At 39.6% G+C, this 23,758-nt stretch overlaps 1 protein-coding gene across 1 annotated transcript in view; it reads right to left on the reverse strand.

Annotated features, from left to right (window-relative positions):
* Positions 1–5,178: 5,178 nt before the first annotated feature.
* RAB2A (RAB2A, member RAS oncogene family) overlaps positions 5,179–23,758 on the reverse strand; it is a 49,896-nt gene continuing 31,316 nt past the window's right edge. Inside the window, exons 7-9 of the mRNA XM_030511350.1 lie at positions 21,404–21,515; positions 10,577–10,645; positions 5,179–8,114 (exon numbers count right to left, since the gene is read on the reverse strand). Coding sequence (XP_030367210.1) covers positions 8,019–8,114; positions 10,577–10,645; positions 21,404–21,515 — 277 coding nt within the window. The 3' untranslated portion in view covers positions 5,179–8,018. The remainder of the gene's footprint in view (positions 8,115–10,576; positions 10,646–21,403; positions 21,516–23,758) is intronic.

Below are 23,758 nucleotides of genomic sequence, written 5' to 3' on the forward strand. Positions count from 1 at the left end.
GTGCCAGCCGGGCAGGGTTTTACCTCACAACCGGCGGCGGCTCGGGGCGGGCGGGCCCTGGTGGCCGGGCAGGCCCGAGCGGGGCGGCTGGTCGGGCAGTATGGGGGGCGGGAGGACGGTGGGGCTGCTCGGCCTGCGGTGTTTCACCCTCCTTGCCTCCCTGACCGCCCGCCCTCGGCATGGCAGGAGCGAAAACACGTGGAGCACAGCCGTAGGGTGGAGAAAGAGGAAGTTACGGCACATGGATACCGGGAAAGGCTTTCTTCAGTTTCAGTCCTGCCTTATGGTAGGAGCACATGGTCGTGGTAACGAGCCACAGCGCCGGGAGGAAGAATTACCTCATGGAATTGCAAACACTTTCCAAGCGAAGGTGGAGTCTGGAGCAAACAGCAGATCCCAGCTGATAGTGGTTGATAAGCCTGGGGAGTATTCACATTGCTGCTCTGCCTGCCTCAGAGAGACGCCTCCGTCTGTCCTTGTGGAGCAGGAAGAGGAGACGGCTTTAACAGACCGGCTCCCAGCACCCTGATAATAGGAGAGGTCTCCGCCTTCCTGCAGCAAGCAGGCTCACTCCTTGGCTCATGAAGCAGTAGTTTCAGTAGCAGCTTTTCCTCTACTGCAACCCTGAACGAATTCCCTTCACGTCTGGTGAGCAGCAGTAACGCAACGACTTTAGAACTTCAGAGTTCCTCTGACACTGAAGGAAAACAGCTTTTTGCCTTACGTAGCAATCGAATTAAACTGGGAAGTTAGTAGGATGGAATGAAGTTATGTACACCTTTCAAAATAAAGCCCCAAAAGAAACAAACCCCCACCACTCAGATGGTGCTTGGCCACAAAAGTTGCTAGTATGCAGCTGCGTTTTTCTCCTGTGATTGTACTAAAGCCGCCTACTGCTAGTGGGTGACCTAGGCAAGGGGATTTAGTGGCCCCCATGCCAGCCTGTCCGCAAGGCAAACCTTCAACCTTGCAAAATGCTTTGTATCCAGGGGTTCTTCCCACCAACTGTGGTTATCCAGCCTTGTGGCACGTCTCCCTGAGACACAGCTGGGTAAGTGTCCTCATGGCTCCTGTGCTCCTCCCAGGTTCTCAAGAGAGGTAAACGGGTGGGTCTGTGACCAACTATGTTAAGTTTATATAGCAGCAGTGTTATTAGCAAACATCGTTTCATCCAGAGTAGACAAACTGAAGTTACTCTTTTTTACCAGTAATAAAGGTCTTTCAGAAGAACAGTGACTGTAAATATGCAGCTCCCTTTCTTGAATCATTCCCCCTAAACAGCTGCCCGCCCCCAAACTCCAAGGAGGAAAGGCAAATGTGGGAGATGTAACAAAAAGGAAGCGAATCAAGGTACAGAAGATGCGAAGAAACATACAAGAAACAAGACACAAAGCTCTGAAAACTGGAAAGAAAATAGAATTGAACTTGGATTGTAATCCAGAGAAAATGCCAAAGTACTAGTTTATGATGCACAGTGGTCAGTGCTGTGACGTAACACAGACTTTCTTCAGTGGTTGGGGTGCCCTTGTCTCTGAAGTTACGAGGCTTTACAGAAAACCATCAAGGACAGGATTACAATACTGCACGTACTTCACAGATTTCATTTCTGCTTCACAGCAATAGCTATGGAAGACACCACAAGCATTTTAGTTTCTGTGCCGGAATGTTTGGCTTGGGAGATGAGGGTTGGCCAACATAGGGCAGGGAGAATCCACACAGCCTGCTCGCTGGATTTCTGTACCCCACTGATGGGCCACAGACCTTCATGGGTGACCGGTAAGTTCAGGTGAGTGGGTCACGCTTTGCTCAGAGGTGCGGGACTGACTCTGAAGGCCACCAGAAACATAAACTCTTTTTTGTTCCCATACTCTCCATCCTAAGCACTTTTGACAGGAACTTAACCAGCAACCCAGGAGTGAAGTCCTGGCATCCTCACAAATTAAAATGTAATAGAAGAAACAGAAAAACATGCTTCCAGCTACATTAGAGACATCTGTATACAACAATCCCAACCATGGGTTGTGTGTGGATTCAAGTATTTTTTAAGCCAGCACTTGATAAGTTAACTTTCCCCATGCCCTCTGCTGCTGTTTCTGTTCCCATCTCTGGTCCTAAAAACCACTTGTACCTGTCCTCAGATTCTGGACACTGCCTCAACTCTAGTCTTAGTATTACAGACAGCAACAGGGTGCCCAAATTCAAAGTTGCTCCATCACAGCTGCCCGGTGCTCGGGTCCTCTTGCAGCAGCACCAGCCCTGCACATGGGTGGTGGTGCTCAGCTGCTGGGTCATGCGTATTAAACTGACAGCCTCTGCCTGCATCATCCTCACGGGTGACCACAAGCAACCCCACGGGTTGTCTTCCTGAGCACCCTTCTTATGTAACTGTCTTGTAAGTAACGTTATTGCAGATGCTTCCCGCATCTGAACATGCTTTCCCAAGCTATAATCTGAAAATGTGCTTTCTGCTCAACTCTCTTAACTTGGACAATGTTATAATGACAACTGTTTGAGTCATACCTTGGTCTCCTTTGGGCTGTCCTCTCATGGGTTTTCCTGCCTCCCACTATTTTATGTCTAAGTCTAGGAAAAGTGAATGATCAGTTTTCAGTTAGTTCGGTATATGGTACTGGGCTTCACTTAAGTAAGAAAGGCTAATTAGATCCTGCTATAATTCACACCAAATGTACCATAGTCCTGACCACCACCAACATGCTGCCCAATATAAACATTTATATCTCTGACTCTTCAGAGAAGGAATTTTAAAAATCATAACTATGCTGTGAGAGGAAAAGAACACCAAAACATGCTGATGCATTGATTCATCTATACTCATGTTGCCACGGACAACTTTAGAAGTGTAATTTGGGATAGGAATTCAAATGTATGTACAGTGTAGTAGGCGGGATTTCCACATGAACTTTTGAGCACGTTTTCCCTATGCCTCATTTCACCTCTACATCAATGGAGCCACAGGATGCAGTAGTTAAATCCTGTGTCTGAGTATCAGATACACGTTCCAGTTTATTGGTCAAAACCAGTAAGGTTTTGGAAATCTTTATCGCAGTTCTGAAGGTTACAACGAAACACAATTTTTAAAGGTTTATTTTTAAGTGAACAGCATACCTGATAGTATAGAGTATTTCTTTAATCAGCACTCCCCTGCCAAAGGTTTTTTAGGCTGGAGTAGAACTGACTGCAGCACACGCTGGTTTTGTCTTCTCCAGCTTGGACTGCCCGCGGTACGGCTGCTACAGCAGCACCCGCTGTCCTCAAGCCAATCCTCAAGCAGGAACACTTCCCTCCCTCCTCTCCTCCTCCAGCTGCTAGGAAGCAAAGAATAAACTTTTAGGTTCGCCCCTCCTTTGTTGGAAGAGGAATAGGGTAATACGCTGTAATTGGTTTTCCATGTTTGCCAAGAGTCTGTTTCCTCTTATCATCCACAATATTTAACATAAGTCTTGTAATAGTTCCAAAAATAATAAAATCTGTCCCAAGAATAAAAATGATAGATCCACAACATGCTGCTTTTTTGTCATGGTCTTGGTTTCGTAACATTCTGTTAGTAGTTTTTATTGCCTAATGTTGTGGTTTCTTTCATACGCAGCAGACCCAGTAAAGACATTTCATCAGCTCCTTACACAGCAGCAGTCAGGATTATTTACAAATGGAGATTTCAGTACCGCATTAAAACAAATCACCACTGCGTCCTGCTAAAGTTACACTGCAGTAACATGGCAGAAGAAAACCCAGAGATTCCAGGGGGCGGAACATTAAGTATATACAAATCTTATATATGATACCAGCAAACAAATTTCTTAAGATAGCCAAATAAAACTTGTTAGTCTTCCTTCTTCTCTCCTATCTCCTCCCATGCAATAGCACAAGAGGAGTAGGCAAATTATATCCCCCCACACATGCAAAACAATATCCACCACATGTGTAACAAGGAAGAGAACCCATGCAATACCTCCCTCATGATTTTATAGCATGCAGCAAAATCATAGCGTGGTTTGGAAGGGACTTTAAGATCACCTAGTTCCAACCCCCCGCCATGAGCAGGGACACCTCCTGCTAGACCAGGTTGCTCAAAGCCCCCTCCAGACTGTCCTTGAAAACCTCCAGGGATGGGGCACAGTACATCCCTCTCTCCCTATGCCCCACACTTCCATCCCCAAAGCAAATGCCCCATGGTGGGCAAACTCCCTTACGTGTAGGTGTAAAAGATGTGGAGCAATAGAGATGGAGAGCAGTGCTTTGCTCACCAGATTCAGTTTGAATGAAAGAATACCAGAATAGACTGGACAAAAAAGAGATAATACATGAGAGAAACTTGATTTAGGAGGAAGAAAACCCCAAAGCCAACACCACCACCCCCCCACCCCCTCACCCCCCCAACCCAAAGACACCAAACAAAACACCTAAGAAGAAAGCTGTATGACAATCAGTAGTGTCAAAAGAACAGTCCATCAAGAGGAATCACCATCTTGGGCATCAGCATTTACAAAAGCAATACTCTACTGGTAACAACTCTGAGAAAAATGTAGGCATGTTCAGGTGCCCTGATTTAGAATCATTACTTGAAGAAACAAACAAACTTTTAATGCCCAGTATAATCTTTGATATTTCCAAGTTGTATTAATACACCCTTTTTTCCACTCAGATTTAGTTGAACTGTAACCTCAAGCCTGGTAAGTTTTTCCTTTCTTCCCAAGCACAGATTTAATGCTCTAGCAGTCACAGGCAAACTTGTAAAGCAGAAATACCTTTTCCAACTTAAATGTATGCCACTTAGCCTAAAACCAGTCTGTGCCCTTCTAACTCCACCAATATATAGATACTGCAGTTGAAGGCTCTTCAACTAGTCAACACCACAATGAACCAAGTGTCACAATAAAGTGTAATACAGGGACAAGGAGACATCTCTGGAACAGGGCACTCACTGCCTGTCAGGGCTTCAGCCAGTCTCTTGTTATTTTAGCCTACCAGTAAATGTTTTGGCAGTCATTTACCATAAGTCACTGCAGAGTCAGATCTTGCACAAGAATAAATCAGAATGACTGAAGTCAACAGAAACACACAGGTATAAGACTGAGGGGGAGTGTTAATCTTTCTTAAATGACTGCCAAAATTCCCAGAGCTTCTAATTTTAAGTAGAAATGAGAGACAAGTCTTAAGTCATGGTTAGAGGATTTGTGACTCCAGATTTACTTTTCTGTAAGTAACTATGGTTTATGCCATTTGCTTAACTGGGAGTACAGGGACACCGCATCTTGGTACAATTTTACCAGTACCAGGAGTTTTACGTTATCACATTTACCAGTTGTACAAGTTGCTGGGGAACAATTAAACGTTTTAATTCTTTGGTTATGGAAATACAACCAATAAAAGCCAACTGGAATTCAAACATGAAAGCTCGGCAAGTTATCAATCACATACAAGTAAAACTGAAACCTGTGAAAGCATAACCTTGCAAAGCACATGCTCTAGAAATAAACCCTCCTGCTAGGTTCTGTGCTATGCAATTTTCAAATTCTAATACGATAAAATAGCATCAGGGGGTCCTCAAAAAACCCACAAACCCCCCCCAGATTTCTAGTAGGCAACAAACGGATTATGTATGTGCAAAGCTTGAGACAAAAGGCCAGCCAGAATGTGAGGGAACTTCAGTTTTGTTCTAGCTCTTCTTTGAGAGCACCAGATTCTTAACATAATGTGCAGTATAAGACTGGCATGTAAGCCAGGACCAACCGCCAATATGCACATGTGGCTGTAGTAAGTCGCAGCATATTCCCCCTGCTCCTCACCCACCCCCCAAAAAAAAAAAAAAAGAGCACTGATGGCTCTGCTACGATAGTCCTAGATTCCTGGTCAATTCTATACATCTTCCATGCTTTCAGAAGTTGAGTAGCTGTCAGAAGCTTTAGCTTTGTAAATCATCACCACTTAAAACAGGATGCATTTGTGTTCTTCTCAGGACAGGGTACAAATTCCCCTCCTCTACTCCCTTAATGGGGGCAATTTTACAGCTAAGAGAAATTTCATCCCATTTGTAACGGATCTGAGGCTGCTCAATGGCTTTCTCCCATCTCGTCTCAAGCAGTCTTGCAGAACTGAATTGCCAGTTGCAAAAACTCTTTGAGCAGTTAATTCAAGCAAGTACTTGTTCTTGTGAAGATCTAGTTACTCCAGGCCATTTTTCCCCCAGCATTGATGCAATTCAGTCATATGGTTTTACTGTAATGCAACACAGTTTTCATACTTCCAATGAAACAGTGCGTTTTATAGATGCAAACTTCATATAATAAACAGTTAACAATTGAAAATACATAAATGGAGTAAATATTTAAAGGTTTAAATAGTTGAGAACAATTACATTGCATTGCTTATAATGCTCCTAAACGTGTAGGAAAGAGCTGAAACCAGCAATAAATCCTTATTGGTTGTCCCTTCCCCCAGATACAAACAAAAGGTTCCACATGGTTTTTAAACTTGATTTAATCTCAGAACCACTGCTGTGTTACACCGGTCAGGCTGAAGTTTATTCACTTTCGGTATTAAAGTTCTGACAAGATGGATGACATGAGGATCCATGTCCGCCAGGGTTGGCTTGCAGTCAGTACTGGTCCAGTAAGACAAAAGTTTTGCAGTCATTTCCTGCCTGCCCTGTCCCCTTTTTTCCCCCCAATACATGAAGCATGGCCTAGCATTAGTGTCACCCTTTTAGCTGCGATTTATTTAGGTAGGATGGGATGGAAACTCAGTTGTTCCCTCATTTGTAGGAAAAGTGACATGAATATTCTGTACTTTAACAAAGAAACACTTAAACACAGGATTTTGTTTTGCACTGTTGCAATGCTTTCATGTGAGGCAAAACATACCCCTGCCCCCAACCACCACCATAATAAGTACCAAAGCGTTTCTAGGTTTGATTTTCATCAAGATTTCCAAACTGGCAGATTTTATTTTCACACCCTCTTCACAATAGACAAGATGCTTACCATATACTTAGGATTACAAGTTGCCACTAAAAGAAAACTTTACACAACCACTGTACATTTAGGTTGAAAAAACTGTCCTTGCATGAAAAATATACCTAGAAATTAATGGTAAACAAGAAAAAACATTAAGAAAAGATTAACTTTTTTTTATAATATGCCATTTTAAATTTATCAACTGCTCCTCCACTTTTCATTCATACTCTGTTTTTACCTATAGTATTTGTTAAGGCAAACAGCTAATCCATTTCTGAAGAGGTGCTGTGGAAATTGTGGACAAACAGCAAACATTTGGCATTAAAATAGATAGCACGTATGTAGCCTCTAGTAATATACATTAAGCATTTCTCTTGGACTTCAGGATAATGAAGGGGGAGGATGAACATGCTAACAATGTCAAAAAGGCTTAAAATTTAGCGTCCAAGCAATTTCTATTGATGCTTCTGTAGTTTTCAAGCTCTAAGTAGTATAGAATTTATGCAAATGCATTAAAGAATTCTAGCTTGGCAAGTACACCCAAGCAGGTTATTAAACTATATATACAGAAAGTGATAAATACAGAATTAAAAGAGTCCTTCCGCTTCTCTTTATAGCCTTGAAAATTGACAAAAAACTTGAGGACAGCTCTACAATATTAAACATTAGGTAACCGCAGGAGGTGGGAAACCTAACTACACAAACTGATTAAAATACTCAGATGACTTTGTAGTGTTTAATACAATTCAGTTCGTAGTCAAGGGCACAAGACAACATTTAACAAAAATAATCACATCAATTGACCTAGAAATCAAATGTAAATAGATATGAATACAATCTCCAAAATCTGTCTTTAAGTGAACATTAACCATTTATTCAAAGTTATACAAGAATTTGAAGGATAAAGTCTTCTGCAACAGGAAACCAACTTACAAGTTTCATGTCTCAGTTGAACTGAAGTGGAGGCGAGCGGGGCGGGGGGAGGGAGGGGTGAACAAACAAGTTAGTAGGCCCCATCCAGGCAGCTAGAAAGTAAACACGGGCTCAACAGCAGCCTCCTCCAGCTTGTTGTCCTCCCTGATTGCCTGCAAGCGTTGCATTGGTAGCAGCATGTTGAGGGCCAATTTTTATGCCGTTTGCCTGAAATGAAACATAACACACAGTGTAATTATTTTAGAACACTAATATACTTGAAAAGTTGGGGTTTTTTTTTTCTTTTTAGATCATATAGCAAGTTCTTGTAATCATAGAATCACAGAATGGTTTGGGTTGGAAGGGATCTTAAAGCTCATCTAGGTCCAACCCCCCCTGCCATGGGCAGGGACACCTTCCACTAAACCAGGTTGCTCAAAGCCCCATCTAACCTGACCTTGAACACTGCCAGGGATGGGGCAGCCACAACTAAATGTATGCAATAAATACAGCAAATTATGTATAATATATATATATTTAGCAACATGTGTTTAGCAATTGAATATAATTTAAAGGAAGATGCTTTCCTTCTCATTTAAATTTTATCTGTGTTAAACTCCATAGCTTAAACTCTAAACACAAAACCACGGAGCCAAAATTGTCTTTGAATACTACTTGGAATAAGGCTTTAAAAACACACAGCGTTTGCTAGGAATGTGTAACCTCTCCCCTCTCACCAAAACCTCCATTAGTTTAATAGGTTAATATAAAACTTTTCCTCTCTAGACAGCATTTCTTTCTGTGTTGAATCAGCTGTAGAGGCTAAGGGCATACGAGTGTTCTGTGTCATCAATAATTTCTATGATCCCGAAAGACATGGCTACTTGCCAAGAACCCACACACAGCGTAGCTCTTTCATTCATCAAAATCACACTTATATCTTAACCCTCACTCCCTCAAGTGGATTTTACCTAAAAATACAGCACTTTGAGAAAAGTAATACAGTAGCTTCAGAAATTAAGCTCTTAAGGAAACTTTGCGTCACAGTAAATCTCAGATTTATAGCGCTTGGCAGTTGTTCTGCAACAGTGGTAGCCTTCGGGTTTCTGGCACTAGCTCAGTATTGACAGCAGCTGATGTGGTTTCTTTTCGCTCTTTGACTCCTCTTTAATAAAAAGCATGCCCTATGGCTCATTGGTTTTGCCCCCTCTGGGCTGATAGCAACTTCTTGAGGAATCAAGGAGCCAGACTTGGCGTAAAGCCAAGTCAGTAGCACGGACTGTTGGCTCTTGACAGCATATTGCAATCAAAGCTCCATAAGGCACAGTAAAGCAGTCAGCTACTATATGAAACTCGACAGATACAATGAGCATGCTTTTTCAGACTCTCTGATTGCTGTCCAATTTATATTCCACTACGGAGTGCATTTTCTTTAGGAAAAACGTTAAAGGAAATGTTAAAGTTTTCACTACTGAATTGAATTTAAAAAGCGTTTCACCAAAACACCACATATACACACACATTTTCCAGTCAGAGTTAGTGTCTTTGAAGGATTACTATTTAAATCTTAGTTAGCTACAAGTTTCCTAATGCAAATAGTTTGCATGCTACTGAAGTTACTCATTAATTCCTCTCTGAAGTCATAGAGCAATACTTTTAATAGTCTAAGTTTTCTGCTGTTGAAATACATTAAGCAGGAAGAGGTGACGCTATTTGAGTCCTGCCAGCTCCCTCAACTACTCTTTGAACAATTCTGCAAGGACTATAATGCTTAACAGAAGCGTCAGACTCGCAGTCCCTGACAGAGAATGCACCTATTCACAGAACAGATAGAGAGCAGAGAGTGGAGGTGCACATTTTCACATGTGGTTTCACTAAGCACCTCAGCAACAATATTTAAGGACACGCAGAATAAGAAAACACCTTTGTGCATTGGAAAGGACTGAACACTTCACACTGTCAAATTTAAACTTTGTGTGGTGTGGGTTTCTTATGTGAAGGTTAGCAGAGAGCTTGTATGATCCTAACATTTCTATACAATCCCAGTATTTCCATTTACTGCTACTGAATTAGAATCTCTTTTTTCCACAGCCATGAACCTCGCTCCTAACTGCTCCTGATTTTCAACAGCATGGTATCAAAATTCAAGAGAAACATTATAGGTCTTTCTAGCCTCTTGCATTGGAGAAGTGCTGCCCTGCTCCACCTCCCCCCCCCCCCCCCCAACAAAAGAAGAGACAGCCCTGATAATCTGTAATTTCAGTAATGTGCATAGGCAAACCAGCTAATCTTTCATTCCCCACTGAATCCAGCCACCTAAACCAGGAACATTTCAAAAGTCTTTTATGTAACTCTCAAAGCAATCCCTCCCCTGCACTGGACAGCTCATGGAGTGCATCTGGCATATCAACATGGTCCCCCATTTACATAGTGGAAAATTATCTTTGAAAACAGATGACACCATATGGAGAAGTGAATGAAAGTGGATTTTCTTCTCTTTTGGGGATTTATATTATTTTGTGATGCTTCATGGATGGATAGGGTCACTTATTTTAATCCATTTTTATCACAATAGCAGACAATTCAACATCCAAACGAAACAAATGTTTTACTGTCCAGCCTTCTAGGGAAGATGAATTTTGTACATTTAAAAAAAACCAAACAAAATTGTTCAGAGTACTAAAACTTACCTCATTATTAATGTCAAAAACTCCTTCCTGGATTTTCTCGTAGATCTCCTTTGCAGTGTTAATAAATGCCTAAAATAGAGGGGGGAAAAAAACCACAAACACAATGAATGTAATCTCCTTTGGTGCAAGATGGACTAATTGAAATCCAATCTCATGTGCAGTTGTTTCAGCGAGACTTTTCTTCCTGACCTCAGCAGGAACAGGTATGACAACGGCATCCTAAAACCTACCCCAGAGTAGCAATGGATCACACGCTGTTTACAAAAACAGTGGCATTTTCGTAACATCTGTATTCTACAATCTGTTGTCCAGTAATTACAGGGAAAAAATGGTTTTTAAGATATATAAATTACTTTTAAATTATTTATGTCTGACCCTTATGGATAGATTGTGTGGCAGATGGTTTCCCCTACCCTTAATATCTTCGTAATAGGCCACTCTAGATTAGAGTGCTTAGCAACATAAAACCACAGGGTACTTACAATGATGATGTAAGGATGCTGTCTGCTGGATGAAACCGTATGCTATCGTTTAATATTCACCTAATTTTCAGAATGTATTCTCTTTAATTAATCTTGCACATGATAGGCAATAGGCATCTTAACAGTAGAAAGGAGAGGCCCCGGTTTTATCATGATTTCTGAAAAATCTATTGTTTTAATTCAGAGAAAAGACTTTGACATTCAGGTCTGGGAAAGTGAACATTATAAATGTTTTTGGTTAAAGTTTACAATCAATTATTCCATTCTTCATCTCTCATTTAACTTTATAGGTCAAGTAATGCCTAAAATAATGTATAATTTAAGAGGTGATTAACAGCAGCTAATAATTGCAATCGATATCAAACATATAGCTCTTTTTGCTTTAAAATACCGACACCATGCAATCGTACAAGATAGCCTATCTTCTGCACAAGCCCATTACAGCAAATACAGATCTAATTCAAATATAAAAAAGTAAACAGGGTTCATGGAGAGGAACAAATCATACCTTTCCTCATTTCTACACTGGAAGCATTTGACTGCTGAACTTGCCACCAGAGCTTTGTTTCCTAATTAACAGGACTGATATGTTTTCACCTTTAAAGGCCTTACAGCTCCCCAGAGTAATCAATCTACTGCAGCTCAATTACTGCACCAAGCACACACCACAGCCAGTGAAGGAGACTTGAACGACTGCAGCAGGAGCGGAAAGATATGAATATGCATAAACTCTAAGTGGGTGATCGAATCATCACAGAGGGTCATGAGAATTTGCAGCAAAATAATGAGAAGAATTAATCATTGCAGATTCACAAGGCACTTAGGAAGCGAGTTCGTTTTTCAAACACGTGTTAGAGTTGAGGAGAAAAATTGGCTTCTGGCCAACTACGAATTGATTCAAATTCCTCAGAAATTGAAGTTTTCAATGTAAGGAAAAGAATTCAAACTTATCTTGGTTTCTGATAACACACCAATTATTGTAATGGCCTCATACATGGCCCTACTGAAAGGTAGAAGTCACTAACTTTGGAAATTCACACAGCTGGAATCTGTGAGGATGCTTCCTTGCTTCTGCTTCAGTAGGACATTAAACAGAACTTCAAGTCTTAAAAATGCGTTATGATAACTTCATGTAAACAAGCACTTAACAATTGGCACTTGGAACAATTCTAGATGATGTCGGCTAAGTACACCCAGGCGCTTGTAAATTAATTCTATTAGATCTGTAAGAATTACTTTAGACCAACAAAAACAGGCTTTTCACACACTCCAAACTAACAACTGAGTATAAAATATCTTCTGGAAGCTACCCTCAGGAACAGATCATGCAGGAGCGCCCCTAGCCTCAAAAAAAAAACCAAACAGTAAAACACAGTGTGATTACACACAGTCAACACCCCCTCCCAACACAGTTACTACACATGTATTGTACAAAGCAAAACCACAGTAATACTGAGTTCAGTAAAGTCTACTTTAATATTAAACATATTGCCTAAGAAACTACTGATCTGAAACCCCCAAATACTCCATTCATCTCAGGCCTACCATTTCAGTCGTCTTGAAAAGACATAATCTGACTAGCACATTCCCATCAGTGATTTTGGTGCACCACGTATTAGTGTTAAAACAGCACGTACTGTTATTCTGTGTGGCAAAATGCCAGGCTGCACTGGGTCACATATAAGCAATTCCTATTTGAAAACAATGGTTTGACAAGAGTATAACACATAATAAGTCTACCTTATGCTTTCTTCAGTTGGTATGGATTCTGAAAAGTTACTACTAATCAGCCATGAAAAGAGACTTACATCCCTTGGGACTTCCATTTGTTTCTTGCATCCATGTGTTTTAAGTTAGCTTATGCTTCAAAGTGCAAGCGGACTCAAAATAACCACCTGAGAACTTCACTGAGAACAGCAGTCTATTCGCTTTAAGAATACCGTATCAGATTTTGGCACTGCATGCTAGTGTCCCAATTAGCAAGAAGGTGAACTCTGTATAATTGACGACTTCTAAAAACCTCTTTTAATACTGCATGTTCTAACTCTTATCTGGAACATGCAGTATACTATAAACTCTCAATTATTTATGGGCAGTTTATCCTATTTGCAGATTAGCTGAGCCATGGATGCAGAAAGACAGAGCGGTTTCCCCTCAAATCCAGTTTGGATTTATTAGACCACATGCAGGGGGCTGCAAGAACACAGCTGTAGCACTTCACAGGCCAACTTGGATCCAGGTGCAGTTCAGCCACTTCTACACAAGACAAGACCTCGACCAGTAAGCCCACATGGACTCAGCTGGCTGCCTACCAAGCCTACTGCGGTTGCACTGTGCATTCCCCCTAATGCTGCTGTTACTAAAATACTATACGAAGATACTTGAGCACTTCCACCCCAAATCAGCTCAGGTCCAGGTTTATTTCACCACCCCAGGAGAGGCAGTACCAGATTCAATCTGGATTTATACTCAGTCACCTGAAAGATGGCAAGGCCCTAGTACATAGTTACCTCCATTACTCGCAGAAGGAAAAGAGAGACTTTTGTGAAACCAGTTAGGCTTCCAACTATACATTCCAGATTTCAGGGAAAGAAACAATGTAACTTCAGGAAAATGTCTGTATTTATACTTCACTCTCGGTTTTAATCTTTCTAAATCACAAATCACTGATGCTTTTATGTATGAGATTACAGAATGTATCTGTACCACAGCATTAAAAATGGTCGTATACAAGTTATTCAGTGATTTGTTTTTAATATAACATGTTTTTAAATTGTGTTCACATTATAACTAGGTTCTCAAATAATAGTAATACCCTGCTGTGGAAAATTACAAGTACAAGTGGGAAAGCGAGTCTTGTAAGATGTGATCTGGTTGCTGTGTCACACCTGCAACTGCTGCAAAGCTAACAAAGGACATTTCTGAGTCACAATATATACCAGTATAATAATACCACCTTAGATGATTGGTATAAGGAGTTTCCTAGATTATATACACATGGGAATCCGGAAGTCTCACAATGCTCACTTCAAAAATACCCTAAGCAACCCAAAAACCAAAACCCTAACTACCAAACAGTACATATACTGTATTTAAGATAAATTAGTCCTAAACTCACAGAATGTAGAATTAAATCAACTCCAACATCTATTTTATCAGACAAAATAAACACGTAATGTTGGATTACTACCCTTGAGACAGAAACAGGAAAAGTGAATTCTGTAATTACTAAAAAACAACACAAGAAGGGAGTAAGTTCCTGATACCTCTGTCTTTTGGAAGCTGTCTGCAGGAGTAATAATAAGCTAAGGGCACCAGAATGTGAGTTACAGAACAGCTACATTTAGTTTTCACTTGGCAGATGTTAATAATATCACTACTCTTTCTCGGAAGGCTAGTGGTGTGGCAAGTATTTGAGGACTTAACTACAAGCTGAGCATAACAGGAAAAACCTGTAAATGAATCACTGATACTTTTCAAAACTCGGATTTCGTGAGTTTGTCTTTATTTAAAATCAGAGGAGAGCCGGTTCTGCGCTGCCAGCTCGTGGAACACGCTGCCCTCTGGCGGCAATATTCAAGTTAAATTTAGCGCTTTGAGACACAAATCTAGTCATCATTTCTAGAAGCTTTCTTACAATCAAATGAGGAATGCTTAAAGGTTAAATATCTTACGAATTCTAAAGCATGAGCCTCACCTCTGCAGTCATTCAACACCTAGAATTTCCTCTGCCTTCCCAATTTCCTCTCTTATCTTTTAGCAGTGAGATACAATAGTTAGATTAATATTAAAAAAAAGCATTTGAAAACGGTAATAATATGGACCACAAATGGATTTACCTCTAGAACATTCACCATCCCAGTGTATAAGAGGTGCTGGACGGCCACTTAGTAGAGTGAGATCCCAAAGCGCTGAGCAGCTGTCTTATGCCCAGTAAAACAAATATTTTTTACAACTAAATGATCCTTCACAAAGCAGCCTAGGACACTACAGGGGATACAGAGGGGTTAATTTTCAAGCAGTAGGAAGGTTCTATATAATCAACCTACACCCCAAAAAGCACCCCAACCCATCCGTAGCCTTATTTTTGAAAGTGAACAGTCACAAAACAAAATTGACAGCAATTTTACATGTACCCACTGAAATGCAATCTTTCTGACAAGCTTACTGGGAAGCTAGAGCTCAGAGCATCCTGAAAAGTCGCAGCTGCTGTTAAACAGTTATGAAGGACAGAGCACTTGAGGAAAAAAGATGCTGGTAAACCCAGAACTAAGAATCCATCTCTAGCAGAATCTACAGCTCAGGCAGGTGGCCATATCATACTTTTCCTTGTCTTCTAAAACACATGAGACCTTTGATTAACTGAGGCTTTTTATTCTGATGATACTTTGGGATGCTCTCAAGAACCATGGCAGAGGCAGTGTGCCTTACTGCACAGATGGGGCACATTTCAAGGGTTTGCCACAAGGAGGTAAGAGCTGTGAGTCTTCACTGGAGCCAGGTGTCCTGTCCCTTCTCTTGCCCATAGCTGAACCACATGAGCTTCACCTCTTTTCTCATGGAAGAAACTGGCGGAAGTGCCAGCTTCACACAGCTGAAAAGTCACACAACTTTGATTTTTGAGCAACTTGAAGGAATACTGGCTTTGACACAAGATAAACCTTTTTTTTCCTAGACTCATGAATTAGAAATCCTGCTCTCTTGCAAGTTCTAGTCAGATTACATCTTGTGTGTCACTTTACTACTAACAAGTAGTTGTGTTTAGGGAGAGTGTGGAGAGGAAAGAAAAAATGCTTCTAAAAGATCAGTTCGAGTTTAGCAGCTGTTAAGAATCACATCTTCCCATGAGATTTTCATTTTTGCCCTTCAGAATATTACAGAGGCCATCTTCCTTTCCTTGTCTGTGACTGAGTAGTACCGCTATTGAAGCTACAGGGATTTTGAATATGCATTATCCATTTAAGCAAAATTATGAAAGAAGTTGCCTGAAGAGAAAATTAAGTTACAGCTGAAACAAAACCATTGAATGACCATCCAGCTACATGTAGCAGAAGTGCTCCATTGCTCAGTCAAAACCGCTATTCAGATTTAATCCTAAATAATGAATCCATTATTGCATTCTATTTATGTGCAGACAACTTGGAATAACACAGACCATACTCTTAAAAGTTGAAAGCTTGGCACAGGGCTATATAATCCCCTCCACATGGGAAACAACTTACTAGAACCAATTCCCACATCAGGAATCAGTGATACATTTGTGCAACCCAAATGAGATCTGCTTCTGAACAGCGATGGTGTCTAGCACTGGTTTGACCAGTATCCAAAAAACTCTTTTGCTTAAGGTTGATCACATTAACAATTACTAAAAAGTAGCAGCCTGGAGTGCAAGAAGAATGGGCAAAGTTATTCCAGTTTCCCAAATACAGGCAGGTATCTTTACTTCTTGAGAACCAGTGCATGTAAGTGGATTCAAACAAATGATACTCCAGGGACACAAAGGTAAGTACTGTGTGCTGTAGGAAACTGCCTGGTCACCTGAGTGGATTCTGCTCTGCCTCTACAGTTAAGACACTGCTCAAGCAGAAAGCACTTAACAAGCTCTGAACTGCACATTTCAGATAAGACTACAATTAACAGTCATATAATGTTGTTGAACTACCAATGAAAAACCAAACGTGATAAAATTGTTAATGTCTCTTGCAAATAAAAGTTCCGTGCAGTTTTAATGCAAGGTCAGAAAGTAACTGATGTTATGATTAAAACAAGTGCAAACATGCCTGGGGTTTAGACCTCAGACTTAAGTGTATACAAGTGGAAAGCCTGCTGGTAGGCACCACAGTGTTTTCATAGAAAAAACTCCAAACATAAGTGACATTGAATTCTGCAAACAGTAATTCAGAATGCACATCCCCCATCCACAAGCCAAGAAAGCAGAACAGATATAACCACCAAGAGTCTAAAAGTTAGCACTAGATTCCTTTCACCATGAATTAAAAACAAGTTCAATGTTTCAGGTCAAATTTAACTATGCATTCTACTGGGAGAAAGCCAACAGCCACACTCAGAGTGCACTACATTACTGAACACTCCAAAACACAGGCAAAGTTTTAAACAGAATTCTAAGGAGAGAAATGCACTAGTGATATAGCTTAGAAATCACTGAGGAAACAAACTACAAAAATTCAGTTGTTTTCATAGCTGGCTATCTTGATGGCTTTATAGAGAGGCTAAAAGGAAATCAACAACAACAAAAAACCTCTATTGAAATACATAAGATACTGCTGATGAGACTAGTATAACTGGCTTTGCACTGCAGTCAAATTATAACCCTGCACTTAGCCTTCCCCCCCATAATCCTTCTATCCTCCCAACGATTCAGAAACTCTTCTCACCCAATCCCATTCTGTAACAAACACGATGCTTTAACTCAGTGGCCACACTGAATTCTTAGAAGTCTCCACAAGCTACTACAAAGGAAGAGCCTATATCTACTTCCTGCTCCCAACTATCAATTACCTATTGTGCAAACAGGGTATAAACATCCCCTAACAGCCTCACACAAGATAAACAGCTAACAGGATATTCTCCCCTGCTAAACATTTCTATTAAAGACATAGGTTACAAGACATAATCCTGAAGAACACAATGAACATTTTTAAACTGTCTTAAGATCCAAGCATTGAACGGGTCAATGTGCTGCTACAGACTGACGAGGGCATTATGCAGTGGTGGAAATTTGGTTTAAACAAGGGAAACAGCTTGAATAACATTAGTGACAGAAGCTGATTTGTTCATATAAACGGGTAAAGAATTCACCGTGAACTTGCAAACATCTACAACAGTCATTTGTGATGCAAGGCGAGATAAAGTTGGGTCAGAAACAATACCAAACTGATCAAAACAAAGTCTAGAGGCTTGTCTTGTCACTCTTGTCGGAGAAACATCTATTTTCAATTAGAAACAAGAAATCCATTACGGGGAAAAAAAGTCTCCTCTGGCCACATAACTGTTTCTAGTACAACACAGGACACACTCATATGCTGCCATGTTTCAGCATTACATCTGCATGAAATGCAAGTAGTCTTTACACTGAATTGCTATGATTAGGACCACAAGACTTTTATGGCTATCTGCTTGTGCTTTATGATGCAGATGTCTGTTCACTTGGGTAGTGCCACAAGTGTGTACTGACACACTGCACCTCCCGAATTCCCCGGTGGCAAGAATTCAGGGTACAGGAGCCAAGCAGTTACTAGCCCTATTACAGCAGGGCCAGGTATTAAGTCTGGACATAGACTACAGTCAGTATTAAGTTAAAAAATGCATGCCAGACCTTGAACTGGATGCTGCAGAAATGCTCCTGTGGTAAGCAGCCTAAGCTTCCCAAGGTAATAGGACAAACTTGATAGTACACAAGGCAATGCTCCTACCACAGCAGCCTCTCAGAAAATGTGGAATGTTGTTAGATAACCCACTAACTGTGTGGGACTGAGAACAATACAGTCACCTATACAGCAACAGTGTCTCAAGAATAATTAGAATGGGTAAAATGCACTCCCTATTGGGTTTTTTACAGCTACAGGACACAAGCTGGACAAGTGTTGAAACTTACTGATGTCAATCAAAAGATACGTAAGAATTAATGTAACTTGTAACCTTGCACTTTTACAAAGCAGAGTCATTTAATTCAGAATACTTCTGAATTTTTATTTTTATTCTTTTCCCCACAAAAAATTACCTCAGAGGATTTTTAGAACTGCCTGAGAAGCTTCCCTTACTCCTTCAGAAATTACTGGTATAAGCAGCCATCCCAAAAAAGATGTGTTTACCTCATTTTCTACTCTAAAAACATGTATTAAAGCATTTTTGTTAAAATAAATAACTAACTAAATTTCTGGTGTCTAGTGTTTCAAGCAGCCATGTATGTTTATGACATACACTGCTTCCACGTACTGAGCTAGATTACAGAGGACTACAGGATTCAAGTGATTTGAGGAAGGCTGTCTATGAACAATCCAAGATGATTTATTTCTAGACCCTTAACAGTCTAGATTCTTTTGCCATGAGTACTTTTTCCTCAGATTCAGAAAGTGAAGTTTGAAAACCAGCTCTATAATGAGATAAAAACCCACACACATAACATTTGTAGACAGAGGGCCAGATTTCTTCTGCTTAAAATTTAATCTCATTTTAGCTGAATTACCTCAAATTTTGTTCTGTTTAGTTTCTACATTCTAAGGCAGTCACAAAATTGTATTTTCCTCCCAGTTCTGAAGTCCGGTACTGAAGCCTTGTTAGTTTTACTTCTGTTTTGCATACTTCTCGTTCTTTCCTCAAATGCTGCCCATTCCACATGATTTGTTTTCTCATTCCCTTCTATCTTTTTGATACTGAACAATCCAGAACCCGCATTAAAATGATAATGGCCTCTTTGTTCAGAAAATTAGGTTTTCTACCTACCATATCTACTATTTCTCCTCACTTATTTTTACTGGCTCAAAGATTAAGATTTTGCTCCTTCAGCTGTAACTATTCTAGATCAAGCCGCCTATTTTAGTGTTGACTGAGAATACCATTTAAGGAATGCATTTGATTGTCACTAACAGCAATTATATCCTGAACCTTTTCCATCAGAATTAGATAGTACATGTACGCAGTAACTCACTCGTATCATCATAAGGAGAGGATTCTATTTGAACTTTTTTGACAATGAGTGTCATGCTCATTTTCCTCCTGATAATCAGAGATGCATTAGGTACTGGACAACTCATTCACTAGCAGGTACTGTTTTGACACAGAGGGGTGCTAATGTTAGCATCAGGTAGTAACAAGCCAGAATAAAGTCAGTGAAAGCTGTTTGTAACTCTTACTACAGTTTAAAAAAGTATTTCAAAAGTAGAAGGCTTTCGCACTAAAAGAACACCTCATTGGTTACCCACCATTTTGCATTTAGGACAATTCTGGATACAAGTAAGGGCAGATTATGAAGTATAAGCAACTGAACAGTATCATGCTATTATAAAAAAATTAGTAAGTGGAGATGTATGAACTGAATATGGGCTGGAAAGACATGTCAAGCAACCTTTCTGCTTTACATAGCACTAACCTCTCAGCTGGAGCTCTCAGTCTACCACTGTACTGTGTTTGGCTAGGATGGAGTTAGTTTTCTCTACAGCAGCCTGCCATAGTTCTGTGTTTTGTAACTGTGACTAAACCAGTGTGGATAACACACCAATGTTTTACCTACTGCTGAGCAATGCTTACAGATTGTCAAGGTCTTCTGTTTCTTACTCTGCCTTCCCCAGTGATTAGGCTTAGGGTAGGCAAAATCTGGCAGGTGGGGGGCATCCACAGCCAGGATATCTGATCAGAATTGGTCTAAGGGACATTTCGTATTATATGACATCATGCTCAACAACAAAAAATGAAGAGTGGTCTTTCCAAACTAACTGTTGCTCAGAGACTGGCTGGGAATCAATCTGCTTGTGGGAAGCTATGACTGCCTTTCCATCACTCTTCCCCCACCTCTCTCCTTCATTTATTAAACTCTTTATCTCAACCCCTGAGTTTTTCCTCACTTTGGCCCTTCTAGTTCTTTCTCCCATCTCACTGGACATGCTGAATGAGCAAGCAGCTGTACGGGCACTTAGCTGCTGGCTGAGATCGGCCCACCACAACCACCTTTGAAAGGCATGAAGTAAATGAAGGTGAGATATGTAAGTACTCATATGCGTCCAGAAATATGAACTATAAGCAAGACTTTGAAAGACTCAAGTTTTTTAAAGTAGCAAAGACTGAAAAACTTATTTAAATACATGGACTACAGCAATCAAGACAATGATCTCTTCAGCAGCTCTGTAGAGGACAGCAAAAGAAATTGAGTGCGTGAATTGCAGAAGATTCCTGCTAGGTAGCGGAGGAGAAAGATGACAACAATACAAATACTAAAGCACTGCAATAGATTGCTCTGAAGATCCTGTGAAATATTTGAGGTCTTTAGAACTAGCTAGATTGACATCTGCCAAGGATACCAATAGCTTGCCTTGCTTTGGACTAGTAAATCTATTCTAGTCTAGATTTCAGGGCACATGGAAGTAGCCATTTCTCTGATCGAATATTTTGAACACCCCTCCCCAAATATATTAATTACTAGACTCTCAACAATATAATTAGTGCTATGCGATCAGGTAAAATGTAGACAGTGTCCTTCTCATAACACAAATTAAAGAGTAGTTAATTCAAGTTAAGGAATCCAAAACCTAGAGGTATAATATATGTACAAATAACAAAGTATGATTCAAAACAACTGTTTTACTAAAATGGTAGTGTTTAGCAAAGTTACCTCCTCTACATTGGAAGCAGTTTTGGCAGATGTCTCCATGAAGATAAGTCCGTGCTCTCGTGCAAATGCTTCACCTTCTTCTTTCTTGACTTCTCGTCTGGATTCTAGATCACTAAGGTGGAAAAAAATGTTACCTGCATGGTCTAACCGGCCCATATAAATATTATTGTTCAGAGACATGCTTATAAGCCAAGAGCACCCATTAGAACTTACATACATATGAATATCTATTCAAGCCCTTGCATAAAGTGCAATTACTATAAGCCTTGCACTTACAATATATGAAATAGCCACAGATATCACCCTTGCTTGAGCTATCAATCCTAGCTGACATAGATCTTATAAAAGACTTAATGAAATGGCTTTGAACAGGATGTGTGTATATTTATGTAGCTATTCCCTGAATGCTAACTGTAGACATTGTCATTTTAAGTAAATATCACTCTTCCCTAATATAATGTTATCTACCAATCCACACTGTAAACCTGAACTGATAAGGGAGTTTTATAAATAATTTGCTAATGATGTTAAAAATAATTTTCTATTCAGTTACAAAACTTCATACAGTCAATTTCTGTTCTAATAAAAAGACTTAAAAGGAAAACTAAGTTATTTTGAACTATAGTAGCTGTTCTCTCCCAACAACCTAGCATTTAGGTTTTGAAACTCCAAGCCTGGCCCTCTAACAGCAGAAAAATTTGAAGTTACACAATTTCTTGTTTCCTGCTTAGATGAAAGTTAAATAAACCCCTTCTTGGACTGGACAACTAAAGAGAAATCTGCTTCTGTAAGTCATATAGACATCTAAGTATTTCACTCTTACTTTTTAAAGCTTCTTTAGAAACAAGGAGTACACAGTTTGTCTTTCTTTGTAAGTATATTACATCTTGAGCAATAACAATGCTATACTTATACATAAGTAATAAATAAAATATATATTAAAATAAAGTTTCATTTAAGCTGTGCGTGTAAAAAATATCTTCTCAGGTACACATTTTTAAACTAAACAGCCTGCAAATACAGAGGTTTAATTTGCAGCTAGAACACCAGTTAGAACTATCATACTGGGCTTCAGTGCTGCCATTCTTGTAATTATACATATATTAAAAATCAGCAATACTCACTGTGGCATCTATTTTGCAGCAAAGCAAGTTCTAGTTATTTTTACAAGTACATGCTAGCTCAGGTAAGTTACAGAGTCAAGACAATTCAACACATCATTTAAACATGGAACATTTGAAGATAAAGATACAAGAAATGTCTTCTCAAAACAATTTTAAAGTTGAAGTTAATTATATGTAAGCGTTCCCAGTATCTCAGCCTCAGGCTTAAGATATCTTAACAAGGCGTTCATTCTCGTGTCCCTGAAGTAGCTATCTGACATTGTATTTTGAATTTGAGTAATGCCTTTATTTGCTACTACCATGCTACACTCAAAAATATCTTATTTAAAACCTTGATTCACTACAGTGTTATCTCCATGGTAAAAGAGAAATAAACAACCCTTTCAACTTGAAATAGTGCAGCTGCATCGAAAACTGCAGTGATAACCCAGTCAAAACTCACTACTGATATCTAAACATATTCTTACGGAGCTTTAACTGCTTCTTACTAACCACAGATGTCTTCCTCTCTCCATTCCAATAATTCGAAGCATTTGGTCTTACTAGATCAATATAGCTATGTTTTGTTCTGGAAAGAAGATTAAGTACAGTATTTGTCATGTTTTAACACTAGTATTTATAATGTTTTCAAAAAATAGCTATTATATTTCAGATTAAATTTTCGACGCATTTCAAATCCAGCAATAAGTCAATACTACAAAAAGTATATCAAGTGCACTTTTGGTACTCATAAGAGCAAAATTTATTCCTTTAAAAATATTATGCTAGTATACACTTTCTTCCTTCCATCCATCTCTAGTAGTATGCCCTGCCATAAGAACTCCTGTAATACTTTCAGGATAATGCAATATAATTGAAGGCGTTTTCTTCCCATCCTTCTGTTTAAGGCTTGAAAATAATCCCCTTTGAAAAACTTCTTAAAGAAGTTTTACTTCACGTGGCACCTTAATCTGTAACTTAAAATACATGGTTTAAGTATATTTGTTTGAGTAAAACCTAGTTGCAACCAGGAATTACTGAACTAGCTACAAGTAGCATATTATAACTTACAATCATGTGACAGCGTTACTCTACATCAGCAGAATGCAAGACAAAAAATTTAGTTTAACAGCTAAGAATAATCAGGAATAGTTACAGATGTCAACTAAGTATGCAAACTTATGTAATACTTATTTCAAGTAAACAGTACACTTTACTGTTTCTCTCAGTGCCTTATTTTACTCACATAACC

Source organism: Strigops habroptila, chromosome 1 (genome assembly GCF_004027225.2).
Source record: "Strigops habroptila isolate Jane chromosome 1, bStrHab1.2.pri, whole genome shotgun sequence".
Lineage (NCBI taxonomy): Eukaryota > Metazoa > Chordata > Aves > Psittaciformes > Psittacidae > Strigops > Strigops habroptila.